Source organism: Capricornis sumatraensis, chromosome 9 (genome assembly GCF_032405125.1).
Source record: "Capricornis sumatraensis isolate serow.1 chromosome 9, serow.2, whole genome shotgun sequence".
Classification (NCBI taxonomy): domain Eukaryota; kingdom Metazoa; phylum Chordata; class Mammalia; order Artiodactyla; family Bovidae; genus Capricornis; species Capricornis sumatraensis.
The window spans coordinates 4006021-4022966 of NC_091077.1; the positions used below are offsets into that span (position 1 = coordinate 4006021).

The 16946-nt window shown below is 53.4% G+C and overlaps 1 protein-coding gene across 1 annotated transcript in view; it reads left to right on the forward strand.

Annotated features, from left to right (window-relative positions):
• Positions 1 to 16946, forward strand: part of ADAMTS2 (ADAM metallopeptidase with thrombospondin type 1 motif 2) — a 260157-nt gene that overhangs the window by 186024 nt on the left and 57187 nt on the right. The window contains exons 6-7 of the mRNA XM_068979734.1: positions 12577 to 12733; positions 16822 to 16927. Coding sequence (XP_068835835.1) covers positions 12577 to 12733; positions 16822 to 16927 — 263 coding nt within the window. The remainder of the gene's footprint in view (positions 1 to 12576; positions 12734 to 16821; positions 16928 to 16946) is intronic.

A 16946-nucleotide genomic window follows, 5' to 3' on the forward strand; every position in this document is an offset into this window, starting at 1 on the left:
ATAGCCTTGACTAGACAGACCTTTGTTGACAAAATGATGTCTCTGCTTTTGAATATGCTATCTAGATTGGTCATAACTTTCCTTCCAAGGAGTAAGCATCTTTTAATTTCATGGCTGCAGTCACCATCTGCAGTGATTTTGGAGCCCAGAAAAATAGTCAGTCACTGTTTTCACTGTTTCCCCATCTGTTTGCCATGAAGTGATGAGACCAGATGCCATGATCTTCATTTTCTGAATGTTGAGCTTTAAGCCAACTTTTTCACTCTCCTCTTTCACTTTCATCAAGAGGCTCTTGAGTTCTTCTTCACTTTCTGCCACAAGGGCGGTGTCATCTACATATATAAGGTTATTGATATTTCTCCCGGCAATCTTGATTCCAGCTTGTACTTCCTTCAGCCCAGCGTTTCTCATGATGTACTCTGCACATAAGTTAAATAAGCAGGGTGACAATATACAGCCTTGATGTACTCCTTTTCCTATTTGGAACCAGTCTGTTGTTCCATGTCCAGTTCTAACTGTTGCTTCCTGACCTGCATACAGATTTCTCAAGAGGCAGGTCAGGTGGTCTGGTATTCCCATCTCTTTCAGAATTTTCCACAGTTTATTGTGATCCACACAGTCAAAGGCTTTGGGATAGTCCAATAAAGCAGAAATAGATGTTCTTCTGGAACTCTCTTGCTTTTTCAGTGGTGGGTTATTAGACTAGCAATAAATCCCATTTTCAAAGCATGTGTCAGGGCTTTGGCAAATGGTTACAGCATAAAGTCAAGTTGGTTTGCTTTTGGGGAAAGAAGGATATAAGCTTCCAGTATTATGATCTCAATTTTGTGTACAAATTATACCAGAAGGGACTGAAGGAATGCATACAATGTGAACAGTACTTATCTCCGGGTAGTGGGTCATGGATTTTTATTTTCTTCCTTCTACTTTGCTGAATTTTCTTAATGTATCATGGTAAGGATGTTTCTTTTATACTTGCAGGTTTCTTTTATACACTTATAGCACATTTTTAACTATGGAAAAATTGTTTATTTTTTTAAAAAAGCAATAATTTAAAAATGAGAGAGTCCAAGTATTTCTGTGTAACTGAGCGCTAGCACCTGGGGAAGGGTCTCTAGTGGCGTGCCACAAGCGCTGTGTCCAGCGTTCTATTTCTGATTTGGAGGACGCAGGAAGGACTGCACGCTTTACTCGGCGCCTCTTCTCTGTGATGGCTTGGAGGTAGTGGAGAGGCCTCAGTTCTTCCGCCCTGTGGGCAATCTTGCCTTTCCTGGGCCTGGGCCTGGGACCTCTGTCACCCGAGTGTCTATGGAAACTTCGGGCAAGCCACCTCGGCTAGAGGGGGATGCAGGCTGCCACCAGTGTGCGGCCTCGCCTGCAGGTGCGGTCGGGTGATGAGGTGTGGCAGGGCCCGCCCTCGTGGCCACGGCCAGACTGGCCACCGCTCCTTACATCCCACCTTGTCGGGAGGGGTTCTGCTTTGCCTGGGCCGTGTTGATACCCTCGGAGTCCCCCACAGGCAGAGTGAGGGTACGGGGAGTGGGCATGGGCCCCTTGTGACGCTACAGCCTCCTCTTTCTGGGGATGGTGTGGGGAGGGCGGGCCATGGGGCTGACCGGAGCCCCTGGCCAACGAGATAGGTGGCCGCAGCCCACCTGGGCAGTGGGACAGCTCTGGCGAGACCAGGACCGATGCAGTGAGAAGTGAGAGGGCGCAGGGGGACCGAGGTCCCCGCTCACCTCCCTGACTTCCTGCTGGGAAGCTAGGAATCCGTGGTGGTGTGACGGGAAGGGAGAAAGTGGAGCTTGATGCGCGCTTGCGGCAGAACGCAGACTGCACCCGCTGTACCCTGGCAGGGCACAGCTGCGCAGACTCAGACCTCTGCCACGGAGTTCAGAGGTGTCAGGATAGAGGACATGCCAGGATGTAGAGTTAGATCCCCGTATCCATCCACAGCCCCCAAGCCTGGCCAGAAAGGACAAGATGCTGCTGCCCCTCCGCCTGGGCCCAGGGACGGAGCGGAGCTCAGCCGTCTCCTGCAGCCGAGCCTCCCCCATGCCATGCCCCATGCCCTGCCTGCCACCCCCACCTCCACACCCCTCCTGTTCTCAGGAAGCCATGGGGGAGGCTGCTGCCCCTCAGAGCCTGTGTGTCCTGCAGGGTTCCAGAAAGTTACAGGGCCAGACTCGGGCCTCCTCAGCAAGTTGCGGGATTGTAAGAGGCAAGTGGGGTCCAGGGTGGGGATCTCACTTTCCCCCGGGAGGACATGCTGCAGAAACACAGGCGGGGGGCGGATAGGAGAGTCAGGAGGACATGGCTGGCCGACCACGTCCATGGAGGCCGGTGCTGGACAGACATCAGATGCAGAGGGGCTGGGGCTCTGGAGTGGGCGCACCTCGCATGGGAGCCCAGGGACAGTGTGGGATGCTTGGCTGTGGGCTCAGGGGCAACACCCTTGGGAAAGGAGGGGTCACTCCACGGACCTGAAGCAATCGAACGGGAAGTCTTCAGTGACAGTCCCCTGCAGGGTAGGTGCCAGGGCCAAGGATGCCAGGCCAGACAGACAGAGCGCCTCAGAGCCGGAGGTCACACCACTGACCAGTATTTCTGTAAGTACATTTAAAAAGAATAACTGGAACAGGGAAATGTGGCAAAACCAAGATTATTCATGAGTACCAGCCCAGACTTTTTATTATTAAATTCCATAGACATAAAGTCACTCCATCAAACTGCTATGAAAATTTCCCATTTCTGTACTTATCTCATTGTGGGCGATATCAGTTTGTGTCCACCAGCCACAGACTCCACTTGGCAGAGTGCTGGGGGTAAGGCCCTGTTTCCAGGGCTCTCAGGGACCTCAGGAAGTGGGAGGACCCGTCTCTTGGGCAGATGGATCCTGGGATGTGCCTGCCCCCAGGCCTGGGGCACCAGCTTCCCGTGAGTCCACCAGGAAACAAGGTGGTTTTGGAGTGGTGAGCACCAGGAAGGAGACAGAACACCCGGTGCCCGGAGGGGACTGCCTGGCTGGCACTCATGTAGAGGGAGTGAGCTCTGCTTGTTGCAGGAAAAGCCAGGAAGGACTTCTGGACGAGAGTCACAAATAGAGTTTGGCTCCCAAGGAGAATGGATTCCGATGAGCTGCTCTTAAAGGAGCCACGTGCTTCCTGACAGTGAGTGAGGCCCTGTCCCTGCGAGGCTTGAAGCACAGAAAGGCCAAGGGGACTGCAGGCTGACCCCTGCCAGGAGAGGGCCCTGAGCTGTGTCCTCCAAGGTCTGCGGAGTCAGGGCAAGGGGGTGGGTCTGGGAGCAGTGAGAGCGAGACCCAGACTGGGGGCAGAAAGTGGCCTGGGTATTCAGATTCTGCTATTCATTCCAAGCTGTGATGGAAGCAGACCAGCTTCCCTGCCCTCTGCTCACCTTGCACCTGTCCCCAGGCCCCACCGAGGCCCCGCTGGGGATAAAATCGGGAGTGCTTGTGCAAAGGACATGTTTGTCTTCCAGCTTATGAGGAGCCTCTGAGTTGTCTCAAGTTTTTCCTAAAACAACATTTTTCTCCATTTCTTAAAAAAAAAAAAAAAACTCAGCAGAAGAAAAGAGATTATCTTATTTTATACAATATGCCATCAGCCAGGGAGCAGAACAGCAGCAAGGCTTGAGGGTTGCATAGCAACTGGCTTTTCAATTGATTTTTTTGAGAAGGAACCAAAGCTACTGAACTGTTCTCATTTTAAATATTTCCTAAGATGATGAAAATCAAAGCAAAGGGAAATCAGAGATTTGGGGACAATCAGAGAACAGAAGGTATCTTGTTGTGAAAGACCAGGTCAAGACAAAGCATGGAACGCTCCTAGGAATTTTTCAGCATTAGAACAGAAGGGTCGGAGAAATTCTGACTGTGAGTCTCTCAGGGGAAGGCAAGAGAAGAAAGTGCTGGGGCAGGTCTCAGCGTTCAAGGGGCCGGTGCCACCACCCTCTTCCTGCATATGCCGAGCTGACATGGACCTCTGCCTCCCTGACTGTGTGGGGGCTGTGTAGGGGATTCAGACATCCCAGGGACAGCCCCCTGTTTCCTCAGGGTGAGGACGCCCCCAACCCCCAACCATTTGGCGCCAGGCCTGGTGCCCAGCCCCTGGCCATTATGGCCCACCTGCTGAGCCAGTCTCCAGGGTCCAGAGAAGAACAGGAAGCATTGGAGACAGATGTGCCCTACAGGCTTGAGCTGGGAAGGTTCACTTGAAGAGTTTTGAGCTGGCAGCTTGGCTTTCTCTGGGAATAGATTCCCAGCCTTTGGGAGGATGTCTGGGATGTGCCTTGATGATCCGGGAGTCCTGGCCCTCACTGGTGTTGGGAGTGTGGATGCCTGTGGTGAGGTTTGAGCTCTAGGTACTCCCTGGCACCCCAGAGCAGCCTGGAGAAGACCCTCAGCTTGGTGCTGATTCTGGCCCCTGTCGGTCCTTGTGAGTCATTTACCATCATTGAGCCTTAGGGTCCCCTGTAAGGTGAGCGCACACCAGCGATGGCAGCAGGGGGCGAGGCTTCCTGCAAGTCTCAGCCTGCAGCGCCCTCTTTGGGTCGGGTCCTGTCTGCAGCCCCTTGTGTGACTTCACTCACATCACCCTACCCTCACAGCAGCTCTCTGGGGCTCTTACCTCACCACCCCCCCCCTCCCCCCCCCCACCATCCCTCCCCACCCCCCTACCCCCCCCCCCCCTCCCCGCCGACAGGACTGGTGAGGACTGCCGAAGTCACACAACGGAGAGCAAGCGGCTTTGCTCAGGGAGGCTGGGTTGGGCTGTTTTTCCACAGGGCTCCTTGGGTTTGCTCCCCTTGGGGGTTTCCCATGGGAGGGTTCCCCCCTCAGAGGGCGAGTATGCAGCTCCCCACCTTGGGGATGCTCATGGCATCCAGCAGGAAGAAGTCGGGATGCTCCTCAGCATCGTTCAGCGCGCAGACTGGCCCGCACCGCAGAGAATTTCCTGCCTTGCATTTTAGCAGTGTGGACGTTGGGAAGGGAGCTCTGCTTTCTTGAACCCAGCAGATCTGGACTCTGCTCTGTGCACGCGGTCCTATGCTTCTTTGGGAGGGCGAGTTTGCGGGGTGGCCGGGGGGACTCTCTGGGGTCAGAGCAGTTGAGAAGCTTTCGGTTGGCTCCCGCTGGATGGCAATATTGAAGATGCTGATCGCCGTGGCCCGAAGCGCCTGAGCTCCCAGCTGTACGCTCCGGTTGGGGAGGGGGCGCCCGGGACCGTGAAGCAGGGAACATGTCCAGGGGCACAGGGCCGATGACGGCGAAGCAGGCTTCCACCCCCAGGGCGCGGAGCTGCCTGGGGAGCCGCACCATCACTCGCAGGTGCCTTGGTGTGTGGGATTGGTGATCTGAGGGATTCCCTGATACATCCTGGAACCTGCGGAGCCTCCGCGCTGCTGGCCCCACGTTGCTCCTGTCTCCTTGACTAAAGGAGGTAAGAGCGTAAATAATTCAGCTCATTCTAGAGCAAACAATGGAGATGTCAGAGAGCAGAGATTGGGACAGAACTTTCTGCAGAAGTCTTAATTGATTTGTTTAATGTGGGACCCCAGAGGCTGGCTGGGGCCTTGCGTTTGAGCCGGTGGCCGGCGTCTCAGGAGCAGCAGCCCTTTGATCCTGGCGCACGAGGCTCCCTCTGCTGTTCCTGCGGCAGCGGCGCCACCTGGTGGCCACCTCGGCTCTCGCCCTTCCTTTCCTGTCCTGCCTGCGGAAGGGTGATAAGGCCCCCCACACAGAACGCCTTCAGAGGTGGCGTGGCTTCCAGACGCCCCTCCGAGGCATTTTATTTGTATGTATTGCATCCCTAGAAAAAGAATCCAAAGATTTGTTTCCTCCTGTGTGCTTTCTTCTCGCTTCTTCGTGGTCTTTGATGCCCGCGGAGGTTGTCAAGACAGTGAAACCAAGCTGACGGGGTGGGAGCAGGTTATTCTGCCGTTTTTCTAGACCCTTGAGGTGCGCATCCAATCTGAGGCTGACTGCTCCACACTTATTCAGCCTGCCTGTGAAGCTCACAGCTTTCCCAGCTCTGTGATCCTCGGTGATGTCAAGTTCGCCAAAGTGACCATCCTTCATCATCACAGTTAGAAGCCCGTCGATGACTTTGAAGCATGGCCTGATGGGCACCTGGCGTTTGCCCCTCTTTTCAGCTCTGTTAATATTCTTCAGCTCATCAGCCCGGACAGCCACACCCACTACTGTGGCGGCACGGAAAGACTGCGGGATCGCCATTGCTTCTGAAAGAAAGACAGACACGTCTCTTGTCCTTGCTTGGATAGGACTACAGCCCATGTGCTGCATGATACGTGGCAAAGACATGGGATGGAGGGCTGTGAGTGTGATTCAGGTGGCCGAGCAGTGGGCGGAGATCCCACCAGAGCCCGAGTGACCCTTGTGGGTGTCCAGACCTCCCTCCTGGGCCCTCTGCCTGGACAGCTCTGTCTGTGAAGAGCCCTTCAAGGCAGGCAGAACCTATGCGAAGGCTGGCAGCTCTCAGGAAGGGGGAGAAGTTGGCCAAGGAAGGGTTGAGTCTGGGGTGCAGTCTTCTGCCTAGAAGCTCATGGGTGGTTGTTTAGGGGTGGGGGTTGCCTCTGGGTAAGCCTACTTCACCTGGTGTTTTGATTCTTTTGAGACTCCGATCCACTGACCTTACTTGAATCCCCAGCTGGCTCTAAACTATTCCCCCAGGAGCTGCACCTGAGAAGCAGCAGAGCTCCCCAAGGGAAAGTTGCTGAACTTTTACCAAGGAGGAAACCTGGGCCCAGAAAGATCATCCCTGGCCTGTGTCCCAGGGCACTGCAGACTCTCCCTTGCATGCGCCTGAGTGGTCCTCCCCGGCGCCTCCTCCACAAGCTCCATGGCCAGAAACCATGCTTCCTCCCCTGCCAGCTGGCTTGCTCGTCTCCTGCCACCTCACGGTCCCGACTGTGTCCTCTCTCCTCACTGACTCAGCTCTTTCTAAAGGTGCAGGGTCTGGCACCTGCCACACGGCACGAGGGACAGTGCCCCCTCCTGAGCTCTCCAGGCCAGCACGGAGGAGGATACCAGCACTTAATTCCTTGAGAATGGCCAGAACCTTGGGAGAATTGGGACGTGGGCAAAGAAACAGGAAGTCCAAGCAGCTCCGGACTGTGGATGTCAGACACTGACATCACCTTCCTCCAGGCCCCATCTGGGCTGCAAGTTCCCAGGGCCCAGCACACGGCCACTGCTTTTTTGGGATCTGCCTCTTCAGGGCCACCTCGTCCTGGTGGAACCCCTCTGAGCCCTTCCTTCTGCCCCTCCCCTTGGGGAGTCTCCTCGGAAACCAAAAGCAGGGAGAGAGTCCCAGACAACTTCTGCTCTGGGTCCTGTGGCACAGACCCCTGTGGGCCTGGAGAACAGAAGTGATGGGCTGCTTCTTGGAGTGGAGGAAGGGAAGACAAGGGAAGAACAAAACGCAAATCAATACTTCAGTAAATTATCCTGCCACAGCAGTGAGATCACGGTGGCTGCTGAGAGGGGCTAGGAACCTGGGCTGAATCCAAGGGCCTGGTGTCTGGGAGGCAGGAGGCGCTCACCAGCAAGCCAGTGTCGGGTCCAGCCCAGAAGGGCCTTTATTCCAAGGTTCCTTACCTGGTGACTTGAGGGATGTGTTTTCTTTGGTCCACAGAACCTCTTTGTGGGCTTCGCAGGTGGCTCAGATGGCAAAGAATCCGCCTGCAATGCAGGAGACCCAGGCTTGATCCCTGGGTCAGGAAGACGCCCTGGAGAAGGGAGTGGCAACCCCCTCCAGTATTCTTGCCTAGAAAACTCCCTGGACAGAGGATCCTGGTGGGCTATAATCCATGGGGTCGCAAAGAGTTGGACATGACTGAGCAACTTACACACACGCACACACGCGCGCGCGCACACACACACACACACACTTATTTGTAAAATGTAAAGACTGGCCTGAGAGGTCAGCCTGGTGGCAGCTCTGGGCTCTGTTCTTGCATACCATGCCCAGGGAGCTGGGGCTGAGGATTGCTGCCCCTGCATCGGGGTATGGGCTCCTTGGCTTGCCAGTTCTTACCACTCCTTATCACCCCAACTTCTTTATCATAACAGGGAAATATTCTTCTGTAACCTTCTAAGCTGGCAAACAAAAGACAGATTTGCTTTCCTTTGAGCCAGCCTGCCTCACTGACTCACATCACCAGCCTTGGCTTGTGGGCATTGGGTTTGCAACACCCACCCATCACTTCCAAATGAGCCCACTCCCTGAGCAGTCAGGCCTCTCTCTGAGCCCCCAGACTGCTTGTTCTCACCTCGTTTCAACCTTTGGCTCTGTCTCGAACTCCATGCCCTTCTTCCTCTTCTCTGGCCCTGACACCGTGTGTCTTTCTAGTTGGGACTCTTGACTTCTCTTCAAAAACGTGACTAGAGCTTCTCCCCCACTGGCGCTGGACGCACTAGCTGAATCCTCCAGCCAGCCAGCCAGTGCACTCACCTGGACTTCCCACGAGTCTCCAAGGAGGAAGTCCGCTGCTCGTGGTCTTTCAGCTGCAAGTGACGATAACACAACTCCAGCTGACTTTTGTGGGAGGAGTCACTCAACGTATATGAGACACATCTCTGCTGCAAGCAGGTGCTAGGATGGCGCCCGTGAGCCCACGTCTTGGTGGTCCCTCTCTGCTGTGGTCCTTTCCCTGCAGGCGTGGGCAGGACCGAGATTCACCTCTAACTGGACTATGGCTTGTGCCTCGGATATACACTCTGAGGTCACTCGTGCTGGGGGAGGCAAGCTGCCCTGTGTGACTGCTTTGTGGCGAGGTCCCTGTGAGGTGGCAAGGAGCCCTAGGCCCAGCAGCACGTGAGGAACTGGATTCTGCCAGTAACCACGTGAGTGTGGGAGTGTGTCCCACCCAGGGGAGTCTTCAGCTGAGACTGCAGCCCCAGTCTCAGCTGCCGGCAATCTCACGGGAGAACCTTGAGTAGAGGACCCCACTGGATTGCCTTTGGATTCCTAACCCAGAAACCATGAGATAACAAGTGTTTGGGGTTTTTCAGATCACGTATGTGTGTATGTTAGTCACTCAGTTGTGTCTAACTCTTTGCGACCCCCGTGGACTGTAGCCCACTGGGCTCCTCTGTCCATGGAATTCTCCAGGCAAGAATATTGGAGTGAGTAGTCATTCCCTTCTCCAGGGGATGTTCCCAACCCATGGGTGAAACCAGGGTTTCCTGCATTGCAAGCTGATTGTTTACCATCTGAGCCACCAGGGAAACTCTTTTCAGATTTCCAAACTTTTCAGATCATAAAGTTTGGAAATAACTCATTACGTTGTTACTCATTGTTATTTGCTAAGTCGTATCCGACTCTTTGCAACCCCAGTGGCTGCAGCAAGCCAGGCTTCCCTGTCCTTTGCTATCTCCTGGAGCTTGCTCAAACTCATGTCCATTGAGTCAGTGATGCCATTCAACCATCTCATCCTCTGCTGACCCCTTCTCCTGCCTTCAATCTTTCCCTGCATCAGAGTCTTTTCGAATGAGTTGGCTGTTCACATCAGGTGGCCAAAGTATTGGAGTTTCAGCTTCAACATCAGTCCTTCCAATGAATATTCAGGTCTACTTTCCTTAGGATTGACTGGTTTGGTATTGCAGTCCAAGGGACTCTCAAGAGTCTTCTCCAGCACCACATTTTGAAAGCATGAATTCTTCAGCTCTCAGCTTTTTTTATGTTCCAGCTCTCACATCTGTACATGACTGCTGGAAAAAACCATAGCTTTGACTATATGGATTTTTGTTGGCAAAGTGATGTCTCTGCTTTTTAATAGACTGTCTAGGTTTGTCATAGCTTTTCTTCTAAGACATCAGCATCTTTTAATTTCATGGCTGCAGGAGATAATAAACAGGCCTGTGGGCAGCTGGCTTCAGGCCTGGGTAAGCCACGTGGTGGTGTGAGGACACTGGGAATCAAGCTCTCTCCACCCCAGCCCACACTCTGTTCTGGTTTCTTCTTTCCCTGGAATTCTCTGCCCTGGGGGAAGCTCCAGGCTCATAGTCACACATCTTTCCAATGCCTTAGCCCCAACCATCATGGTGCTGGGAAGGCACTAGGTGGGGTTGTCTGGGCTTGACCTCTCCCACCCCTGAGCCCGAGGTCAGACCCAGATTAACAGAGGAGATCTTTTACCAGAGGGAGATTGGGCTGTTGTTGTCAGAAGAACGCAGGCAAAAGTAACTGTAACCAACCAGGGGTTCGGTCCCCTGATGTTTGGGCTGAGAGCCATGGCCCTGAAGGGAACAAGGTCCTTCTGCTGGAGGTGGCTTAGCAAGGCTCCGGGCTCTCCTGGTGGCTAAGATGGTAAAGAATCTGCCTACAATGCAGGAAAGCCCAGTTCCACCCCTGGAGACGGGAATGGCTACCCACTCCAGGATTCTTGCCTGGAGAACTCCATGAACAAGGAGCCTGGCGGGCTACAGTCTGTGGGGCTTGCAAAGACTGGACACAACTGAGTGATCTGCACGTGTCTTGGGCTTTGTGGAGCTGGGGGGTCCCCCTCCCGTGGGGGCTCTGCAGCCATCCTTGATTGAGTGGTGATCAGTGGCCCTTGTGGTCCGGACTGGAGTGGCAATCTTAAGCCCAGTGGGGTCCAAACTCAAGCATCAAATCAGATCCATCCCTGAAGGTCCCTTCCTTCTCATTCCACCTAAAGTTCCTTCCCTAGAAAGGAGAGTCTTTGACTTGCTTCTCCCTCCAGAGCTGTGGCTTCTCAAGGTTTTCTGGAGGCAGTGATCTCCTGGTAGGGTTTTGGGCTGACCTGCTTGGATGAGATACAGATGCCATGACCCCTTCCTTTTCCCCTTCTGTGTCATTTGAGGTGGGCAAGACTGCTGCAGAAGCAAACCAGCTCCATGTCCCAACAGCTTACAGCAACAAAGCCTGATTTCTCACTCACCCTGGTGTCTTCAGTGTGAATTGGCATCGGACTCTGGTCTCATTTTCACTCAAGACCTGGGCGACAGAGCAGCCTGATTGCTGGTTCCCATGCCAGCCAGGAGAGATCTCCGAAGGCTCTCATGTGGGCAATAAAGTGCTCAGACCAGGAAGAGACACACATTACTTTTGATGGCAACTAATCGGCTGGAGGTAGTCACGTGCTTTCCCAGTCACGGAGAGGGCAGTAATGTGCCTCTCTTCCCCTTTCCCAGCATCCTCTGGGGCTGTCCATCTCTGGGGAATGTTCAGTAGGTCCCAGCCACCAGATCTCTCGCTCCTATCTGTGACTGACTTCATTAGGACTCACTGAATGCTATTAAACCAAGTATTCTGATCTCTCAGGAGCAATTGGCTCTGTGCTTAGGGCGTGGGAACTGGTCCACCGTCTTGTAAACCCTTGACTTGGGTAACTCGCGGGATGCCTGGCAATGATGGAGCTTCCCCGGCCTTCACTCATTCTTCCATCTTCTGCAACGTGCTGGCTTATGAACAGTACCCTACAAATACACCCCAAGTCCATTCTACTTACACACACAAAAGGAAGTATGTGACTGTGCTTGTTGGATTTGTTTATGCAAGAGAAGAGGGAAAATGCACGCTTTCAGGTCTACCGAGGAATGCATAGCTCTGCTTTATGGACACGTTTGCCTAGAGGGAGCCGCTTTGATGGTAGGAGTATGTGGTGAGAGCGGAAACCAGAATGCCTGCTGTGAGGACTGTGGAGAGAAAAGGGGTGAGTGCAGCTTGCGAGACCTGACTCTGAGATGATAATGGTGTGCGTTTCATTTGCAGAGGGAGTTTAGGGAAGTGGATGGAATATAGACTTTCGGTTTTAGGCTTCTGAGCTGTGTGACCTGGGGCAAGTTACTTGACCTCTCTGAGCCTCAGTTTCTTGCCTTTCTGGGTAACTGTGAAAACTGAGTAAGAGAGTGAATGCCAATGCTGTGAGGCAGACTGGCCTGCGATACTGCCAGTCTGGTGGCCAGCCTTGGCTAGCAGGCGTGTGTCCTGGTACAAAATGGAAGGTGGTTGCTCCCGGTGGCTTCCTGTCCATTGGTCCTGCGGGAATTACCCCGTGGTCCTGTTCCTTATGTGGCTCCTTCACTGTCTGTACTGCAGAATTTTCCCCTCCCTTGTGTTGTTTTCTGCAAAGAGCTTCTATCAAGGGGGAAACGCAGGGTTCCTTTCTTCTTCTCTGGTCTTGTAGCCATATTGGGAGTTCTGTCTTCCCTGTCCCAGGTCCTGCCGAGGTCCACTACACTGGCCTCCTGGCCAGAGCTTGCCCAGAGCAGGTGCCAAGTAGGACACATGGGCCTTGGAGGTGGGGTGGGCTGAATGGACCCTTTGAGGCTTTGAGGCCTCAGCGTTTTGTTCCTGTGTCTCGCCTGAAATCATGCAGTGACTGTGTGGAAGCTCAGGCAGGTCTGTGTGGCCAGGGATCTTTTCCACCACTCTGTAGAATGGAGCCACATGGGAGGGAGTTCTTGAGAGACCACCGGGGCCAGGTCCCCAGTCTACGGGGTCTGCTCAACTCCTCTCCGGACCGCCGGACACCAATCCGCCTCTGTTGTCTCTCCTGCCCCTGCAGTCCATGAGCCTCATTGAGATTGGGAACCCCTCTCAGAGTCTGGAGAATGTTTGCCGCTGGGCCTACCTCCAGCAGAAGCCAGACACTGATCACGACGAGTACCACGATCACGCCATATTCCTCACACGGCAAGACTTTGGGCCCTCGGGCATGCAAGGTGAGTCTCGGGCCTGCGGGGGCACAGAAAGGAGGGAGCCTGCACGTGAGTGCCTGACCCTGCCAGGCCACCCCAGCAGCCTTGGCCTGGGATGGGAGGGGTGTCTGGGCAAGGGGGTAAGTGCTGAGAAGGGTGTCCGGGCTGAGGGTAAGTGCTAGTCTCTTCCTGACTCTTCAAAACTGCCAGGAGCTCTGACATGTCCCCCAGGAAACTGTGTCCCTCTGGGGACAGGAAGATCAAAGGAAGTGGAATGGGCAGAGTCTGGGGCTGGCAGCCCAGGGGCCAGACCAGCGCTGAGGCTGGGCTTCACTTGTTTGCTTCCTCCGTGCGTGCTTGCCAAGCCACTTCAGTCGTGTCCCACTCTTTTGCGACCCCATGGACTGTAGCCCACCCAGCTCCTCTGTCTATGGGATTCTCCAAGCAAGAATGCTGGAGGAGTTACCGTGCCTCCTCCAGGGATTCTTCCCTACTCAGGGACTGAACCCGTATTGCTTATGTCTCCTTCACTGGCGAGTGGGTTCTTTACCACTAGTGCCACCTGGGAAGCCCTTGCTTCCTCCAACTTTTGTAAAACAAAATTGAATAAATTTTCAATCTTGAAAAGATAAGGGACTTTACTTAAAAATTCAAACTATATAAGACCGACAGATCCAAAAGGAAAAACTGGCAAGTCTACAATCACAGTTGAAGATCTCACACAGCGAATGTTAGATAAAATAAGTGAAATAAGACAGAGAAGAATATATACTCAGGACTCCACTTATTTCAGGCTTGGAAGTGGGCAAAACTGATCTGTGGTGTCAATAGTCAGGAGAGTGGACAGAAGGGAGGGAGTTGCTGTTGGAACCGAGGAGAGGCTTCTGCAGTGTGGGGACAGTTTTATTTCTTGGTCGGGGGGTGGCTGCACAGGGGTGCTCACTTGTGCCTCCTGGCTGGTGTTGGTGCCCCTCCACTGTGAGGGCTTGCTCGCTCCCTTTCAAGCCCGTCTGTGTGGCCAGCTGACGGAGCCCTCTGTCGCCCTTTGTCCGGGTGAGAGCTCTAATGGGGAGCAGAACTGTTCTGTGGGAGAGAAACCAACACAGCTTTTACATTAAGTGACTTCATTCTTCATTTAAACATGTGAAAGGACAGCCAAGAATTACCAGATATTAAAAAAAAGAGGAAAGGATGAAAAAGATGGACTGAGATGTAAAATAAAGTTAAAAAGCTAACTCCAGAGGAAACAGATAATTTAGAGAAGGGAAAAGTACATTTTTATAAAGTCATATCTCCAGAATGTTTGAGAAAATATATCTGTAAACCCAGAACAGGCTACAAAGAAGAATCAGAGAAAAAAAGGGTTTTCATTAAAGATTTGATGGTGTTGACTAAAAAATTAAATGTCCAACCTGAAAGTTATGTGTGTTTTAATTCATCAGAAATGTTTAGTACTTCAGTCCTGGGGGATAGCATCTCAAGTAACCCTGGGAGAACTGAGCTGCTCTGAGGAGGCGAGGGGGCTTAGGATATGGAGGAGTTTTGCAACAAAGGGCAGCTACTAAGAACAAAGCTTACTGTTAAGTGAAGAAAACGAAAATCTCAAGGTGAGGAATTCGGTGCTTTGCTATGTGTGGGAAGACGCAGGAGCCTGGGCTCACTGAAATCATTCCTTCGCTATGCGTCTCAGCCATCTGGGGCCAGCACCCAGTGTTTTCCCATCCTGAGTTTCCTCGGGGCTCACCAGCTCGCCATCCATGGAGGCTGCAACAAAGGATGCTGTGACATCCTTTCTTTACCGATATGGCAGCAATATTGCATTTCTCAGTGGGTGAAATGGAAAATTCAAAAGCTGAAATAAAAAGTCAAGGGCACCCAAAAAGATTGAAATCTGAGCGAAAAATTGATGTAGAGGCACAATCCAGGAAGAACACTGTGTCTATCTACAAGGATTTCTGGAAAGAAAATAATAGCAAAGTGAACTAAGAATGGAGGATATAAAGAAAAAATATAGATACGTTTTCAAATCTTCAAATCCTGAATGTTTCTGTAATGCTAGCGTGGGTGAATGAGAAATACACAGACTGAGGCGCATATTCATATGCAGGCTTTGATACAAAGGTCAAAGAGAAGACCACGAAGCTTTGCCCTGGCCCTGATTCAAGAACAAGCATCTCAAAATCTGCAGAGCAAAAAAAAAATACTTTAAGACACATATTTTCCTGTTTATTAGAAGGGAAATAGACAGTGGTTGGGCATACTGCTTTTAGACAGTTCTGAAACCAGCCCTGCCCGGTCACCCTTTTTCCTTTCTGTACTTTTCTCTTGAAACACGTTGCCTAGGACCTCTCCATGGGGTCTCAGATGAGTGAGGCTCAGTGGGGGGACAGTCCGGGCTTCTAACTTTCTGGGTCTTGCTGACTTAAAAGAGTACACGACCTGAGAGTTGCGAGTTAAGTTTTGTTTGGGGCGAAACGAGGCCTGTAGCCTGGGAGACAGCATTTCAGATAGCTCCGAGAAACGGCTCCAAAGAGGTAGGGGGAAGGTCAGAAACTTGTGATTTTAGTGGAGAGAGAACACATGCAATCAAGTGCGTATGTTTTTGCAGAAGGTTTCTGCTGGTCTCTTGAGAATTCCTGTTAGTCATGAGGAGCGGACATCACCATGAAGGAATGTAGTGCTTTTCTAGTTACAGGGAGATTCAAGAATTGAGCTCATAAAATTGGCCCCTGAAAATAAGTATCTGAAGACCTGTCCTGCCAGTTTTTCCCAGAGCACAGAGCGCCTCATCTCTGATCTCCACCCTGAACCCCTTTTAGGGGTTGTTGAAGCAGCTGCAGTGACACCTGATTTAACTATGGGCAGATGGCAAGTGCCCATGGCGATGCTGGTTTGCGGCTGACAGCCTCTAGGATGCCCAGGTCCTTAAACAGAGGCCTTGCCTGGCGCACACAGCTCTGCACACACTTCCGTATCTCACCCAGCGGCAAGTGGTGAGGCCCCACTGTCCTGATTTCCTCCATCTTGGGTGGGATCATTGTGCCCTGCCGTCACTCTCCCTCTCCCCGTGGGCGGGAACGTGGTCCTTCCCTGGGGGCGTCTTAAGACTCCCTGTGATCAGGCTCAGCCCACTCAGGGGGCATCATCCTTCCGCAGACCAGTCACATCACAGGGTGGCCTTCCCACCTTCCTGCTCAGGCAGTTCGGTTTCCTGCCTCAACCCTGCCCTCTCTCCCTGTGAGACTCCCTTCCCTACTTCTTCCTTGGACCACACGCTATAACTGGGCAGGCAAAACTCACTGTGTCGCCTCACTGTGACCTGTTAATTCAGTGGCTCTTCAGAAGCCCTTGGTGGGTTGAGTGGTGGCTGGAGGGTGTGTGGCCTCTCACGTCAGAGGTTAGCCTGCTGTGGCTGTCCTTCCCCCTCTGATCCCCATTCTCCACCTCTGGGGGTGCCTTGCCCAGGACAGACCGCTGGACCCCTCAGCAGAAATGTTGTTCGGAATCTGCCCAGTCAGAGTGCAGGGTTCCTGGGCCAAGGGCTCCAAGAGCCTCATCATCTGTGACTGGCCTGCCTCCCCGTCTCCGTGGTCAGTCTCCCTGCACAGCTCCGCGGGGCAGCACAGCACTGCCCTGATCAGCTTTGGACCACCCTCCCTGCAGCCATCTGTGCACTGTGGAAAAGGGTCCAGCTGAGGTCTCAGAGGCCCCAGGGAGGCCCCGAGGGAGCGGCTCAGGGTGTGGTGCCAGGCACCAGGGCCAGAGTGCCAACAGCCCAGGAAGCAAGCTGCAGCCCCGGGGACCAAAAGGCCACTCAGCCAAGTGGGGAAGGAAAGTGGGAGGTGGCCTGAAAGAGAACAGTGGGCAGGAGGCTACCAAGGTGGCAGAAAGCCTTGGCAGATAAGACCTGGACACGGGAAACTGAGCTGGCTGCAGGGTGGCTGCTGATGGGCAGGGCTGAGGCCCGCTCCCCCGGGGGAGGGGACTGGTCTCGAGCTGTGCCAGCCTTGAGGGCCGTTGGCTGTGCCCTTTTGCTCTGGTGATGCCAGGGCATGATGGGGTCTGGGCCCCTCTGCGTGGAAAGGGCTCTGAGCCCCCTTTGTCTCTCCCAGGCTATGCTCCTGTCACTGGGATGTGCCACCCGGTCCGCAGCTGCACCCTGAACCACGAGGACGGCTTCTCCTCCGCGTTCGTGGTGGCCCACGAGACTGGCCATGTGTAAGTGGCCTCAGCAGGC